At 54.3% G+C, this 13,159-nt stretch overlaps 1 protein-coding gene across 1 annotated transcript in view; it reads right to left on the reverse strand.

Moving 5' to 3' along the window:
- The window catches only part of tnrc18 (trinucleotide repeat containing 18), a 32,475-nt gene that overhangs the window by 6,896 nt on the left and 12,420 nt on the right, over window positions 1-13,159 (reverse strand). The window contains 21 exon segments of the mRNA XM_084677245.1: window positions 31-106; window positions 284-401; window positions 897-1,035; window positions 1,623-1,781; window positions 2,199-2,638; window positions 2,794-2,958; window positions 6,436-6,642; window positions 6,763-6,917; window positions 6,919-7,100; window positions 7,199-7,397; window positions 7,483-7,587; window positions 7,677-7,807; window positions 8,116-8,258; window positions 8,377-8,993; window positions 8,995-9,361; window positions 9,878-10,030; window positions 10,033-10,276; window positions 10,817-11,004; window positions 11,113-11,259; window positions 11,770-12,011; window positions 12,108-12,225. Coding sequence (XP_084533371.1) covers window positions 31-106; window positions 284-401; window positions 897-1,035; window positions 1,623-1,781; window positions 2,199-2,638; window positions 2,794-2,958; window positions 6,436-6,642; window positions 6,763-6,917; window positions 6,919-7,100; window positions 7,199-7,397; window positions 7,483-7,587; window positions 7,677-7,807; window positions 8,116-8,258; window positions 8,377-8,993; window positions 8,995-9,361; window positions 9,878-10,030; window positions 10,033-10,276; window positions 10,817-11,004; window positions 11,113-11,259; window positions 11,770-12,011; window positions 12,108-12,225 — 4,295 coding nt within the window.

Genomic DNA, 13,159 nt, shown 5'->3' on the forward strand with positions numbered 1-13,159 from the left:
CAGAGAGCACCACCCCACCCCCCCACTCACAGCCTCCTGCAGCAGCTGTTCCAGGCAGTAGATGTGAGGCCTGTTCCCTCTCTCTCCCTCCACCACCACACTGTATCTGCAGGGGTCAGAGGTCAGGGCTCAGAGGTCAGGGCTCAGAGGTCAGGGCTCAGAGGTCAGGGCTCAGAGGTCAGGGCTCAGAGGTCAGGGCTCAGAGGTCAGGGCTCAGAGGTCAGGGCTCAAGTCTGCTCCTGATACACACTGTTAATGTGTGTGTGTGTGTGTGTGTACTCACATGTCTGGGGAGTGGACAGTGTTGAGATGCCCAGCGTACAGCAGCTGGTCGTCCATGGGGATCAACACTCGGAGGCCATCCACTAGAGAGTCCTTATTCAGAACACACTGGATGGGCTCTGTCAATCACACAACAACACACCTGTCAGTCCCACTGCTGTCTCACCTGTCAGTCCCACTGCTGTCTCACCTGTCAGTCCCACTCCTGTCTCACCTGTCAGTCCCACTCCTGTCTCACCTGTCAGTCCAACTGCTGTCTCACCTGTCAGTCCCACTCCTGTCTCACCTGTCAGTCCCACTCCTGTCTCACCTGTCAGTCCCACTCCTGTCTCACCTGTCAGTCCCACTCCTGTCTCACCTGTCAGTCCAACTGCTGTCTCACCTGTCAGTCCCACTCCTGTCTCACCTGTCAGTCCAACTGCTGTCTCACCTGTCAGTCCCACTCCTGTCTCACCTGTCAGTCCCACTGCTGTCTCACAGCATACAGGAGCAGTAGACAAGTAAATTGAAAAGGTTTAAACATCGAGAATATACTCCATGATACATACAGGAACACAAAATGGGACTAGTCAATGTAAATACAGTATAGAGCATGTGATACTGTGTGTACTGACCAGGTGCAGATGTCTTCTCTGATAGGCTGTTGCTAGGCGGTGGGAGGAGTTCATCTTCACTGAAGCTGCTGTCCTGATTGGGCTCAAAGTCCTCATCTGCTGCCATGCTCTCCATGAGCCGACTGACTGCACCCCGAGACTACACACACACACACACACACACACACACACACACACACACACACACACACACACACACACACACACACACACACACACACACACACACACACACACACACACACACACACACACACACACACACACACACACACACACACACACACACACACACACACACACACACACACAGCTTTATCGAGTGACTAGATTACACACACACACACAGCTTTATCGAGTGACTAGATTACACACACACACAGTGTGAGTGGAGGCCAGCATGAGTGTGAGAGCATCTCTAGCCCAACACCCTCCTGCCATGTAGAGAGAGAGAGAGAGAGAGAGAGAGAGAGAGAGAGAGAGAGAGACAGAGAGACAGAGAGATAGAGACTGAGAGAGACAGAGAGAGACAGAGAGAGACAGAGAGAGAGAGAGAGAGAGAGAGAGAGAGACAGAGAGAGACAGAGAGAGAGAGACAGAGAGAGAGACAGAGAGAGAGAGAGACAGAGAGAGAGAGAGAGAGAGACAGAGAGAGTGAGTGAGTGAGTGAGAGAGTGAGAGTGAGAAAGCGAGAGTGAGTGAGTCAGACAGAGAGAGCATACTAACCTCTCTGGCCTTGGATTGGCTCTTGTGAGAAGGGCTGAGAGGACGAGCCAAAGGGCCGGCTGTAATTGGACTAGACCTAGTGGGCGGGCTGACAGGGCTGTCGGTGATTTGACTAGACCGAATGGGCGGGCTGACTGGGGAGTCCTTCATTTTCTTCTTCTGTTGACACATCCATACACACACACACATTCATACACACACACACATCCATACACACACATACATACACACACGGTCAGAATGTTCTCATAAAAAGGATGACACCATCTTGGCTACATTTAATCCTGCAGGCACTTCAATTCAATGTAAAATAATTTTTGGAAAAACGTTTCAGAAAAAGATATTTTGGAAAATGTTTGGAATTTTTTTTGGGGGTGGAAAAAAAGTTAACGCTTCAAAACAGTCTTCTTATAATTTTCTAAAGGATGAAAAATATTTTGGAAAAAGTTGTAGAATTTTTTGGGGAGTGAAAAAATGTTTTGACTAAATATTTTGGAGAAACGATCTGTTCTTCCACTTGAGTGTGTGTGTACTGTACCATCTCTGAAAAGGAAAGTTACATGAACAGAGACTTGCCTTTCCAGCGTCTTTCCCCTCCCTGCTGGACGGGGTGGTTTTGGGTTTGGAGGGCTTTGGGGTGAGGGGAGGGGCTGAGCTGGAGGAAGACATCTGGTTGGTGGAGGTCGTGTTGGATGGAGAGATTTGATTGGTTGCTGCCTCATGGAGAAAGATTCTTTCGCTACGTCGGCGAGTCCAGCACTCCTCCTCACTGACCCCTCCCACCGAGAGGTCAAAGGTGAAGCGCCGTGGCGACCGTGGCGAGGGGCGTGGCCGAGGAGGCGGTTTACGTTTGATTGGCTGCTGCTCCTCTCGCTTGGTCGGGCTGGTCTGGTCGATGCGGCGGGTTGCCGGGGGTAACAGCGGGAGTTCGGGGGCAGAGCGTTTGCCGTGAAGCAGAGACGGAAACTTCCTCAGACGCACGTCAGAGCCCGAGTCTGACCCCTCACACTCTGACCCTGAGACCACACACACACGCACAATAAACACACTAAACTGTCTCTGTGTTAAATGATCAAACACTATGAATACGAATACTGATCCATTAGAAACAAGTGAATAATAATAAGCATCTCAGCCTCAGGTCTACTGTTCACCAGTCAAGCGTGTTTACCTAGAGTGCTTAGCATTCTGCGGTGTTTGCTGTCAGAAAGGAGGGTGGCGGAAGTGGAGGTCACAGGGAGCACGCTCGCCGCAAACCTGGCCAGCAGGCCCAGCCCACTCTCCTCACCCTCACTCCCCTCCAAGCCCAACTCATCATCATCCTCGCTGGAGGACTCTGTTTCACAAGGAATCAACAGATTATTTCAGGTCAGACAGTGTTCTACAAATGTCACTAAACTCTTGATCTTCTCTAAACCTGGAAAGCATGTGTTACTGAAGCACCAGCCTGACAGTGGGGCTTAGATGTTGCTGGGAAAGCCCTGGGCATGTGGCTGGGCATGTGGGCTGAGGAAAAGGGGCCTACTCTTTAAGTCTCTGGTTAGAGGCTCGTCCCCCTGACTATGATGGTCCTTCAGTATAACCTTCACACTAAAAGTATGAGAGACAGAGAGACTCAAAACCAACACGGCTGGATTCGATATGCTCTGCAAGCAGGATCCAGAACAGGCCAGCTAAAACACACAGGCACACACTGCTGAGATCATCAGAACAGAAACACTGACTCGGTCATCTATTATTAACGACTTTGGAACTAAAGGAGAGAGAAAGAGGGAAGGAGGGAGGGAGACAAAGAGCCAAGGTACCACTGTCATCATGGTCTGGAGGAAGGAAGACATGATAGCACTGTCATCATGTTTTAACTGCAGTGAGCATGTGAGGTTACAGTAGAAGCAAACAGGCAAAGAAGTGCAGAAACACACTGGCAGTTCGCTGTTAGCAACACGCTGGCAGTTAGCTGTTAGCAACACACTGGCAGTTAGCTGTTAGCAACACACTGGCAGTTAGCTTTTAACAACACACTGGCAGTTAGCTGTTAGCAAAACACTGGTAGTTAGCTTTTAGCAACACACTGGCAGTTAGCTGTTAGCAACACACTGGCAATTAGCTGTAGGCAACACGCTGGCAGTTAGCTGTTAGCAACACGCTGGCAGTTAGCTGTTAGCAACATGCTGGCTGTTAGCTGTTAGCAACACGCTGGCAGTTAGCTGTTAGCAACACACTGGCAGGTAGCTGTTAGGATCATGGCAGCTGTGAAGGAGGGACAGGGCCTCCCTCAGATTAGCGTTAACGGAGCAGACAGACAGGCACTGAGAGGACAGCCTTGTTAGGACCCCTGGTGGTGCTCACACCTGGTCCAGTTAGCCGTGGTTACATCCCCACGCCATCTGCCCACAAAGGTTCCTCAAAGATCTCAAAGGGCTGGAGGGAGAGCATTGAGAGGATGGTTGGCTCCATCAAGCCCCAGGTGCTGGATGTGCAGCCACCCCACTGCTATCACCCTTCCAGCTGTTTGAGGTCAGGGAGGGGTACCTGCAGGAGGCAGAGGGTCTAGGGTGGGATCAAGGCTCTCGGACGCACTAGAAGGGCTTTAGATCATTTGTGAGCAAAGAAATATCGAGCAGATCTGTAACAATAACAGTATACGAAGTCAGGCAAAAGTTAATTGAGTTTTTTCTGAGAGTGTGTTTAACACCAGATTGATTTTTCGTGTTAGCGTTCAGGTAGAGGAAGGAGGGGCGTGTCCTACTTACAGAGCAGGTGACAGGGGTGTGGCCTCAGGCAGGGCGGGGCAGCGCAGCGCAGAGAGTAGCCTAGCCGTAGCTTAGCCTAGCCATAGCCTACCTTAGCCTAGCCATAGCATAGCCTAGCTTTAGCAGAGGTTAGCCATAGCATGGCCTAGCGGTGGCAGACTAACCATAGCGTGTGGCGTAGGCTAAAGGTTGCGCTAGTCCCGGCCAAGCTTCTGTAATGTAGCGCCACAGCAGAGGCACAAGCACAGACAGGTTGAGAGACACAAAGCATCATGGGTAGGAGAGGTCAGGAGGTGAGGGGTGAAAGGTGAGGTGGCAAGCAGGCTGGAGAGGGGGCGGGTTATCTGGAGGTTTAGTAGCCGAGGAAGAAGAGCCCTATTCTCCAAATATCCCAAGGAGCCAATCATAGAGCAGGATCTGTGGTTCCAGTGATGTCAGAATCTTGGTTGAAGTGTTCCTTCCCAGCACTACTGAACCTCAGATTTGAGTTGTCATGGAACCCATCAATGTTAACCTTCACTACCTTCAGTGACAGCACGACACACTAAACATCATAATGAACATGTTTAATAGTACCTTAGTGTGTGTGTGTGTGTGTGCGTTTTCTCCTTGACCATTACTCTGTCACTTCAGGGATAAAGCCTAACTACAGTGTTGGCAGGAGCTGAGTGGGGATATTTGACTAACAGAGCGCTCTAGGGCTGTGCGGTGCGACAGCAGCTGGACAGAGACAGGAAGACAGACAGGTAGACAGACAAGTAGACAAACAGGAAGACAGACAGGTAGACAGACAGGTAGACAGACAGGTGAAGCAGACACAGGGACTACAGCTGTTTGCTTTCTGTACCAATCAAATCAACACCTTTAATAACGCTTAGAGAAACCAAACTGCAATACAAATTAAAACAAAAAAGTTTTAACAAAATCCACACATTTGTCAATATACAAAATTCTACAAAAAAACTTTGCAAGCCAGAAAAAAAAGAAAAAGTTGATTCTTATAAAAAGCACCATTAGAAAAACTAGCAGCAGAGAGAGCAAGCTAAGGCAGATCCTGGTGGCTCCCACAGCACCATCACCTGCATCCTGGCAGGAAACCCAACTGTCTGACAAGGTGGAGGTGGGGGGGGGGGTATCAGGGGTGGAGGGGTAGCAGGGTGAGGGGTAGCAGGGGTGGAGGGGTAGCAGGGTGAGGGGGTATCAGGGGTATCAGGGGTGGAGGGGTAGCAGGGTGAGGGGTAGCAGGGGTGGAGGGGTAGCAGGGTGAGGGGGTATCAGGGGTGGAGGGGTAGCAGGGTGAGGGGGTATCAGGGGTGGAGGGGTAACAGGGTGAGGGGGTATCAGGGGTGGAGGGGTAGCAGGGTGAGGGGGTATCAGGGGTGGAGGGGTAGCAGGGTGAAGGGTATCAGGGGTGGAGGGGTAGCAGGGTGAGGGGGTATCAGGGGTGGAGGGGTAGCAGGGTGAGGGGGTATCAGGGGTGGAGGGGTAGCAGGGTGAGGGGGTATCAGGGGTGGAGGGGTAGCAGGGTGAGGGGGTATCAGGGGTGGAGGGGTAACAGGGTGAGGGGTATCAGGGGTGGAGGGGTAGCAGGATGAGGGGTATCAGGGGTGGAGGGGTAGCAGGGTGAGGGGGTATCAGGGGTGGAGGGGTAGCAGGGTGAGGGGTATCAGGGGTGGAGGGGTAGCAGGGTGAGGGGGTATCAGGGGTGGAGGGGTAGCAGGGTGAGGGGTATCAGGGGTGGAGGGGTAACAGGGTGAGGGGTATCAGGGGTGGAGGGGTAGCAGGATGAGGGGTATCAGGGGTGGAGGGGTAGCAGGGTGAGGGGGTATCAGGGGTGGAGGGGTAGCAGGGTGAGGGGTATCAGGGGTGGAGGGGTAACAGGGTGAGGGGTATCAGGGGTGGAGGGGTAGCAGGGTGAGGGGGTATCAGGGGTGGAGGGGTAGCAGGGTGAGGGGGTATCAGGGGTGGAGGGGTAGCAGGGTGAGGGGGTATCAGGGGTGGAGGGGTAGCAGGGTGAGGGGGTATCAGGGGTGGAGGGGTAGCAGGGTGAGGTCAGTAACCTTGGTCAAAGGAGTCATCAGAGGAGCTGAGGCCCGCCTCCTGCAACAGCAGAGATAAGTGCTTGTGTTTCCTCTCTCGAGACGTCTGATTGGCCAGCAGGGACGTCGGCGACGTGGTGGATCGCCTCTTCCTGTTTCTGTGGGCTAGCGAGCTAGAGGGGGGGGGCCAGCCCCCCCGTACTGAATCCTCCTCCTCTGAGTCAGAGTCTAACAGAAAACACCAGGACACACACACACACACACCAGGACACACACACACACAGATTACATTTTTATGAATCTAGAAGAAAAGTTGCGGGGTTGAAGGGCTTGTCCAGGAACACTCACTGTTGGAGAAGTTGCTAATCTCTGAGCGGAGTGGAGAGATTGCCATCTTCCTCTGACCTTTCACCTCTGACCTCTGACCTTTCACCTTCACGCCAGCCTCGGAGGGGACAGCTCGGCCTGCCGTCTTGTGTTTTCCCCCCTTTGGCCAGCAGGGGCCCTCGCTCCTTCCTCCGACCCTCCACCGCTCTGCCCTTTGACCTTTCACCCTTGGCCGGAGGTCCGGTGGGGGGTCTGCGGTTGGAGGCAAAGGAGCCCAGCTGAGAGAGGGAGAGGGCACGGTCTAGGTCGCTCGCCAGCTGGTCCTGCTCACAGACATGCCCATGCTTTCCTTTAAATATCTGAGGACAAACACACACACACACACAGGAGTTATGCAAAGGTGAAACCTGCCTACAAGCCTCAATATACCGAGGACACACACAGTTTGAAGGCAGACCTCTGGAGTGTGACTGGTAGACGGCTCCTGGTCAGCCCACATCATCTTGTTCTTCTTCTTCTTCTTCGCTCCTCCGTCCGTCTCGTCCTCCTCTCTGGAGGGGCGGAGCCTATCGTCCTCCTCTCTGGAGGGGCGGAGCCTCTTCCTCTGGGCCTCACCGGCCTCAGAGTCCTCCGAATACTGCTGACTCCTGGCCAGCCTGAACACACAAACACACACACACACACATCATGTACTGGACACACACATTCACAAACATACATGTGGGCTTAGTTGATACTCACCTCCCAGGCCTGCTGTCTAATTTGGAGGGCGTGTATTTCCTCTTCCTGGGTCTGCCCCGCCCCCGTGGTGCCAGACTCCGCCTCTCCTCCTCCTGCTGCCTCTCACTGACACAACCAGGAGGTGTGAGTGAGCCAGACGTGTGTGTGTGCGTGAGACAGTGTGTGAGAGTGTGTTAGAGTGTGTGAGTACTCACCGTCTGTCTGTGTGTCTCTGGATGCGGCCCAGCTCCCCCTGCTTGTCCTTGTATCTCCTCTGCAGCTCCGCCAGGCGCACACGCAGGTCCACCTCCAGGACGTCCAGCACCTCCTCCGTCTTACTGAACAACTGAGGGAGGATGAGAGGAGATGGGGAGGTTAAACAATCCTGATGTTAAAATCCCAAAAACCTGTGTTCCTACCAGGAGGACCTCAGTGTTCCTACCAGGAGGACCTCAGTGTTCCTACCAGGAGGACCTCAGTGTTCCTACCAGGAGGACCTCAGTGTTCCCCACCAGGAGGACCTCAGTGTTCCTACCAGGAGGACCTCAGTGTTCCTACCAGGAGGACCTCAGTGTTCCTACCAGGAGGACCTCAGTGTTCCCCACCAGGAGGACCTCAGTGTTCCCCACCAGGAGGACCTCCCTCCAGACTCACCGGCTCCTTCTTCTGCCTCCAGCTGTAGGTCTTGTGGGGGTGCAGCTCCCGGGCCAGCTGCATGTGAGACTGCTGCTCTATGGCTTCCAGCAGCACCTGCCGGCTGGCCTCCAGCAGACAGCCCAGACCGCCCAGAGCCAGCTCTGCCAGGAGCACAGACACAGCACGAGGTTAGGACAGCATCACACCAGTTAGGACCACGGAAGTTTAGACGGGAGACAGGACAAGGTTAGAGAGCTCTGCATCTGTCCTCTTCCTCACCTTGCTCCTGGCTGATTCTCTCCATCTCCAGTTGAGCCATGTGGCTGAGCAGGGCCATTCCCTCCAGAGCCCAGACCTCCAGGGTCCCAGCACTGCCACTCTCCCTCCCCAGGAGAGAGAGCTCCGTCTGGGGCAGGGCCAGCAGGGCAGGGGGGGAGCCAGGGCAGGCCTGGGGCATCTCGCTGGCAGCCAGTAGTGCATTCATCCCCGCCATGGGGTCCTCAGGAAGGATGACGAGGGGGGAGGAGGGGGCAGGGAGGTGGAGAGGGGCAAGGACAGTCTCTTTCAGGCTGGGAGGCTGGGAGTGTGTGTGGGAGTGTGTGTGTGTGTCGGACTGCTGTGGTTCAGACACACAGTCTGTCTCATAGCTGGCAGTACTGGCAGTAAGGCATGATGGGTAATATGTGACCTGTGACCCCTCCGTGACCTCCGTTTTAGGCTCCGCCTCTGGAAGAGGCAGTGTGGGTGAGTAGGCCTCCTGGCAGGGGTAAGATGACACCTCCATTTTGACCGGACCTCTGTCTCTCTCTTCTTTCGCTTGCTCCAACCGCTGCTCCAGTGCTAGCTTGGGCACGGGGCCGGCGGGGGGGCTGGGGGGCCTCCCCCTGCTGGTGGGGGGAGGCTGGGCTGGAGCTCCGGTGGAGAGGCCCCAGGGCAGCCGGAGTTATGCCCAGCTGGGGCTGCTCCAGGTCAGGCTCTTGTTTGAGCAAGGGTCCCTGGACTGGAGGATTCACGGAACTGGGCTTGACGTCTGTGGAGAGGGCTATGGGCTTGATGTTCACAGGTGGCTCTAGGGCGCCTGGGGCTAGGGCCTGGGGGTGGAGCGGGGGCAGACACTGACTGTCTGCCCCCGGGCCTGGGGCGTGGGGGTGGAGAGGGGGCAGAGAGTCAGTGTTTGCCCCCGCAGGGATAGGGAGGTGGTAGGAGGGGTATGGGGAGGTGTAGGGACCAGTGAGGGGCTGATATGGATAGCCCGGAGACATTTCTGCAAAACATTAACAAAGACATAGATGTTAATTAGCAATATGGGGTGTAACAGTCCATGTATTCATACTGGGTGTAACAGTCCATGTATTCATACTGGGTGTAACAGTCCATGTATTTATACTGGGTGTAACAGTCCATGTATTCATACTGGGTGTAACAGTCCATGTATTCATACTGGGTGTAACAGTCCATGTATTCATACTGGGTGTAACAGTCCATGTATTCATACTGGGTGTAACAGTCCATGTATTTATATTGGGAATTCACAGTACGGACGTCACAATTTGGTGCATGCAGTCAAGACTGTTTACTGTTAGTTCTACTGCAGTTAGCTAGCCAGCATGTCATCCAGAAAGAAACCAGCTTGATTCAACTACTGGGTCAGTGTATTCACTCTATACTGCTGCTTCTGCCCGTATCTGCACTGGAAGAGTGACACGGAACTCAGTGAGAGTATGTCGATGTGAACGTTAAACATCCATCAGGCTGAAGAGAGAGTAGGGGTGGAACTCACCTGGGTAACGGCTGTGGAAGGAGCTCTGCTTCTGCGCCTCCCTCTGCCCCATCCGCCCACCCTCCCCCGACTCCAGTTTGGGTCTGAGGGGGGAGGGGGGAGGTGGCGAGGCGGAGCGGGGGGAGGCCGTGTGAGGGAGGGGGGTTGGAGGGGGGACAGCACTCTCGGTCCTTCCTCTGACTTGAGGGTGTTGACAGGGGAGGGGAGGGGGGGCAAGGGGGTGAGGGAGGAGGAGGGGGTGAGGGAGGACGAGGAGGGGGTGGGTGAGCACAGAGGAAGCTTGCGCGGGTGCAGGACAGGAGAGGGGGAGGAGACTGAGGAGGGGCGGGGCTTGGGCTCAGGGTTCCGTTTGTCTGGCTTGTCTTCCCGCTCGCTCCTCTCACTGGCCTTTAGACGCTCCTGACACACACACACACACACACACACACACACACACACACACAGATTATTGTGTGCAAAACGATGTCTGAAACTGTTTATATAAATAAGAACATGTTTGTCTGTGCATGCTTGCACAACAGTTTTGTGACTGTGTGTGTGTGTGTGTGAGTGAGTGCGTTTTCAGCAGTGTGTGTGTGTTTTCAGCAGTGTGTGTGTGTGTGTGTGTTTTCAGCAGTGTGTGTGTGTGTGTGTTTTCAGCAGTGTGTGTGTGTTTTCAGCAGTGTGTGTGTGTGTTTTCAGCAGTGTGTGTGTGTTTTCAGCAGTGTGTGTGTGTGTGTTTTCAGCAGTGTGTGTATGTGTGTTTTCAGCAGTGTGTGTGTGTGTGTTTTCAGCAGTGTGTGTGTGTTTTCAGCAGTGTGTGTGTGTGTTTTCAGCAGTGTGTGTGTGTTTTCAGCAGTGTGTGTGTGTTTTCAGCAGTGGGTGTGTGTGTTTTCAGCAGTGTGTGTGTGTGTTTTCAGCAGTGTGTGTGTGTTTTCAGCAGTGTGTGTGTGGCCTCACCACCAGCTGGGCGTTCCTCTGCAGCTGCAGCACCTGCGCTGTGTGCTGCTGGATCAGCATGAGCTCATGCTGCCTGAGGAGCTGCTGCTGTGAGAGCAGCTGGAGCTGGGCTGCATGCTGCAGGGAGCTGCCTGCACTGTACAGGCCTGGCCACATGGGGGCGCTGCCACGCTCCAGCACCTCTCCTCCTGCAGGGACACAGCTCCACTTACTGCACGACAGCACTCAACACACACACAGGCTACAGTTCCCACGTGCACACACACACACACACACACACAGGGGCACCAGCATACCGTAGTGTGGCAGGTGCTCTGTGGGGATGACCAGCAGCTGCCCAGACTGGGGGTCCCGGGCAAACTGGTACGGAGTGGGCATGGAGCCTGGCAGAGAGGAGGGGTATCCTGGGGGCAGGGCCTGGGGCAGGGAGGAGGGGCCCAGACCTGGAGGGATGGGGGGGGGAAGAGAGAGAGAGACTCCTGTCAGTGTGTGCTCTTTGTCATAAATACTTCATACAGCAGGACTGAGTGGATCCTGCAGTGTGGCCCTATCTACTGAGAGGCTCCTGGGCAGCTCTGAAGAGTCAAGACAGAGAGACAGCCCTCTGGGAACCCTGTGTGTGTGGGGGGGGTGTCTGTGTGTGTGTGTGTGTGTGGGGGGGTGTCTGTGTGTGTGTGTGTGTGGGGGGGGGTGTCTGTGTGTGTGCGTGGGGGGTCTGTGTGTGTGTGTGTGTGTGTGTGTGGGGGGGGGGTCTGTGTGGGGGTCTGGGGGTTATTTCTGAACAAGAAGGGGAGGAGCACTTCCGGAATGTTCTACAACATTCTGGAACGTCTGCTGCGCTTAGAATCTCTAGGAGCCACACAAACCATCCAGGAGCCACACACACCAAACTGCAGCTTAGCATGTCTTTTAACACAGAAAATGCCTAGTTGTGTGTGTGTGTGTGTGTGTACCGTAGGGGGAGGTGCTCAGCCAGACAGGTGGTGCTCCTGGGCGGGGCATCCAGTGGTGAGAGGTGAGAGGTGAGGGGTCACCGGGCCAGCGCCCCGCCCCCAGCCCAGCTCCTCCAGTCACCATCAGGTTAGGGGTCATCAGGTTAGAGGTCATCAGGTTAGAGGTCATCATGCTGGAGGTCAGACTGCTGGACGCCAGGGGGGGGTGTGTCTGGGTGAACTCAGCCAGCTCTTTGCTTTCTCTGATCCACACACACACACACACACACACACATTAGTACAGTGTCCCAATACACAACAGGAAGTGCTTCCTGTGTTTCTATGGCCACACCCCTTACCTGAGCACTTTCTCCTGTTCACGCTCAATACGGCCAGCCAGGAGCCTGTCGTCATGGTGACGGCCAGCCAGGAGCCTGTCGTCATGGTGACGGCCACGATCTTCGCCTCGCTCTTCGTCTGGGGGTACAGAGAGACGGGTTGACTGGGAAGCTAACTCAGCGTGTGTGTGTGTGTGTGTGTGTGTGTGGAGATGGAAAAACAGCCGTAGTGACCACCTCCAGAACCCTGTCAACTGCCTTGTTTATTCCCTGCATCTCCACCCCTCTGTCTACATAACCCTCCTGCCCCCACTAGCCCTTGACCCCCCCACCTCCCACACACACCCCTCCCCCCTGTATGAGGCTCTGACATGCCAGGCCGGACTCGAGGCACTCGCCTTATCAGCCACTCACTGCTCCACACCACTCAGGAATAAACATGAACATGTGTGTACGTCAGTGTGTGTGTGTGTGTGTGTGTGTGTGTGTCTGTCTTAAGCAAGGCTGACTGGCAGTCCCTAAGCACCAGAGTTGAGAGAGGGGTTTTATACAAGTGTATTCAACCTTTTAGTGTAGAAGGGTGTGTGTGTGTGTGTGTGTGTGTGTATATTTTATAGAGAGAAGAGAGCCTAACAATCTCTGACATGCTCCAGAGGAAAGGTTTCAAGACCGTTTTCAAGGTTACGCTGAGCCTGTCCCAAATGCTATCCTTTCTGCATCAGAAAACTGCTCTCTCTACCTCTCTCCATCCCTCCTCCCTCTCCCTCTCCCCATCCCTCCTCCCTCTCTCTTCCATCACTCCCACCTTCTTCCTCTCCCCATCTCTCTCTCTCCCTCTATCCCTCCTTCTCACTCTCGCTCCTTTCTCACCTCTCCTACTGTTTATTCAGCCCTTCTCTGTGAGCGAGAGACTAATGCTATTATACCAATCACTCTGCTCAAGCAAGAAAATGAATAAACGCCCCCAACACACACGCACACACTAACACACACCCAAGACTGATCCATTGCTTAGCAACACACCCTGTAGTCTTATTGTGATTCAGAGCTTGTTTGTAGCTTTTAGCTGGGCA

This window comes from Hypomesus nipponensis, chromosome 17 (assembly GCF_054491055.1).
Source record: "Hypomesus nipponensis isolate SF chromosome 17, ASM5449105v1, whole genome shotgun sequence".
Taxonomy (NCBI): Eukaryota; Metazoa; Chordata; class Actinopteri; order Osmeriformes; family Osmeridae; genus Hypomesus; species Hypomesus nipponensis.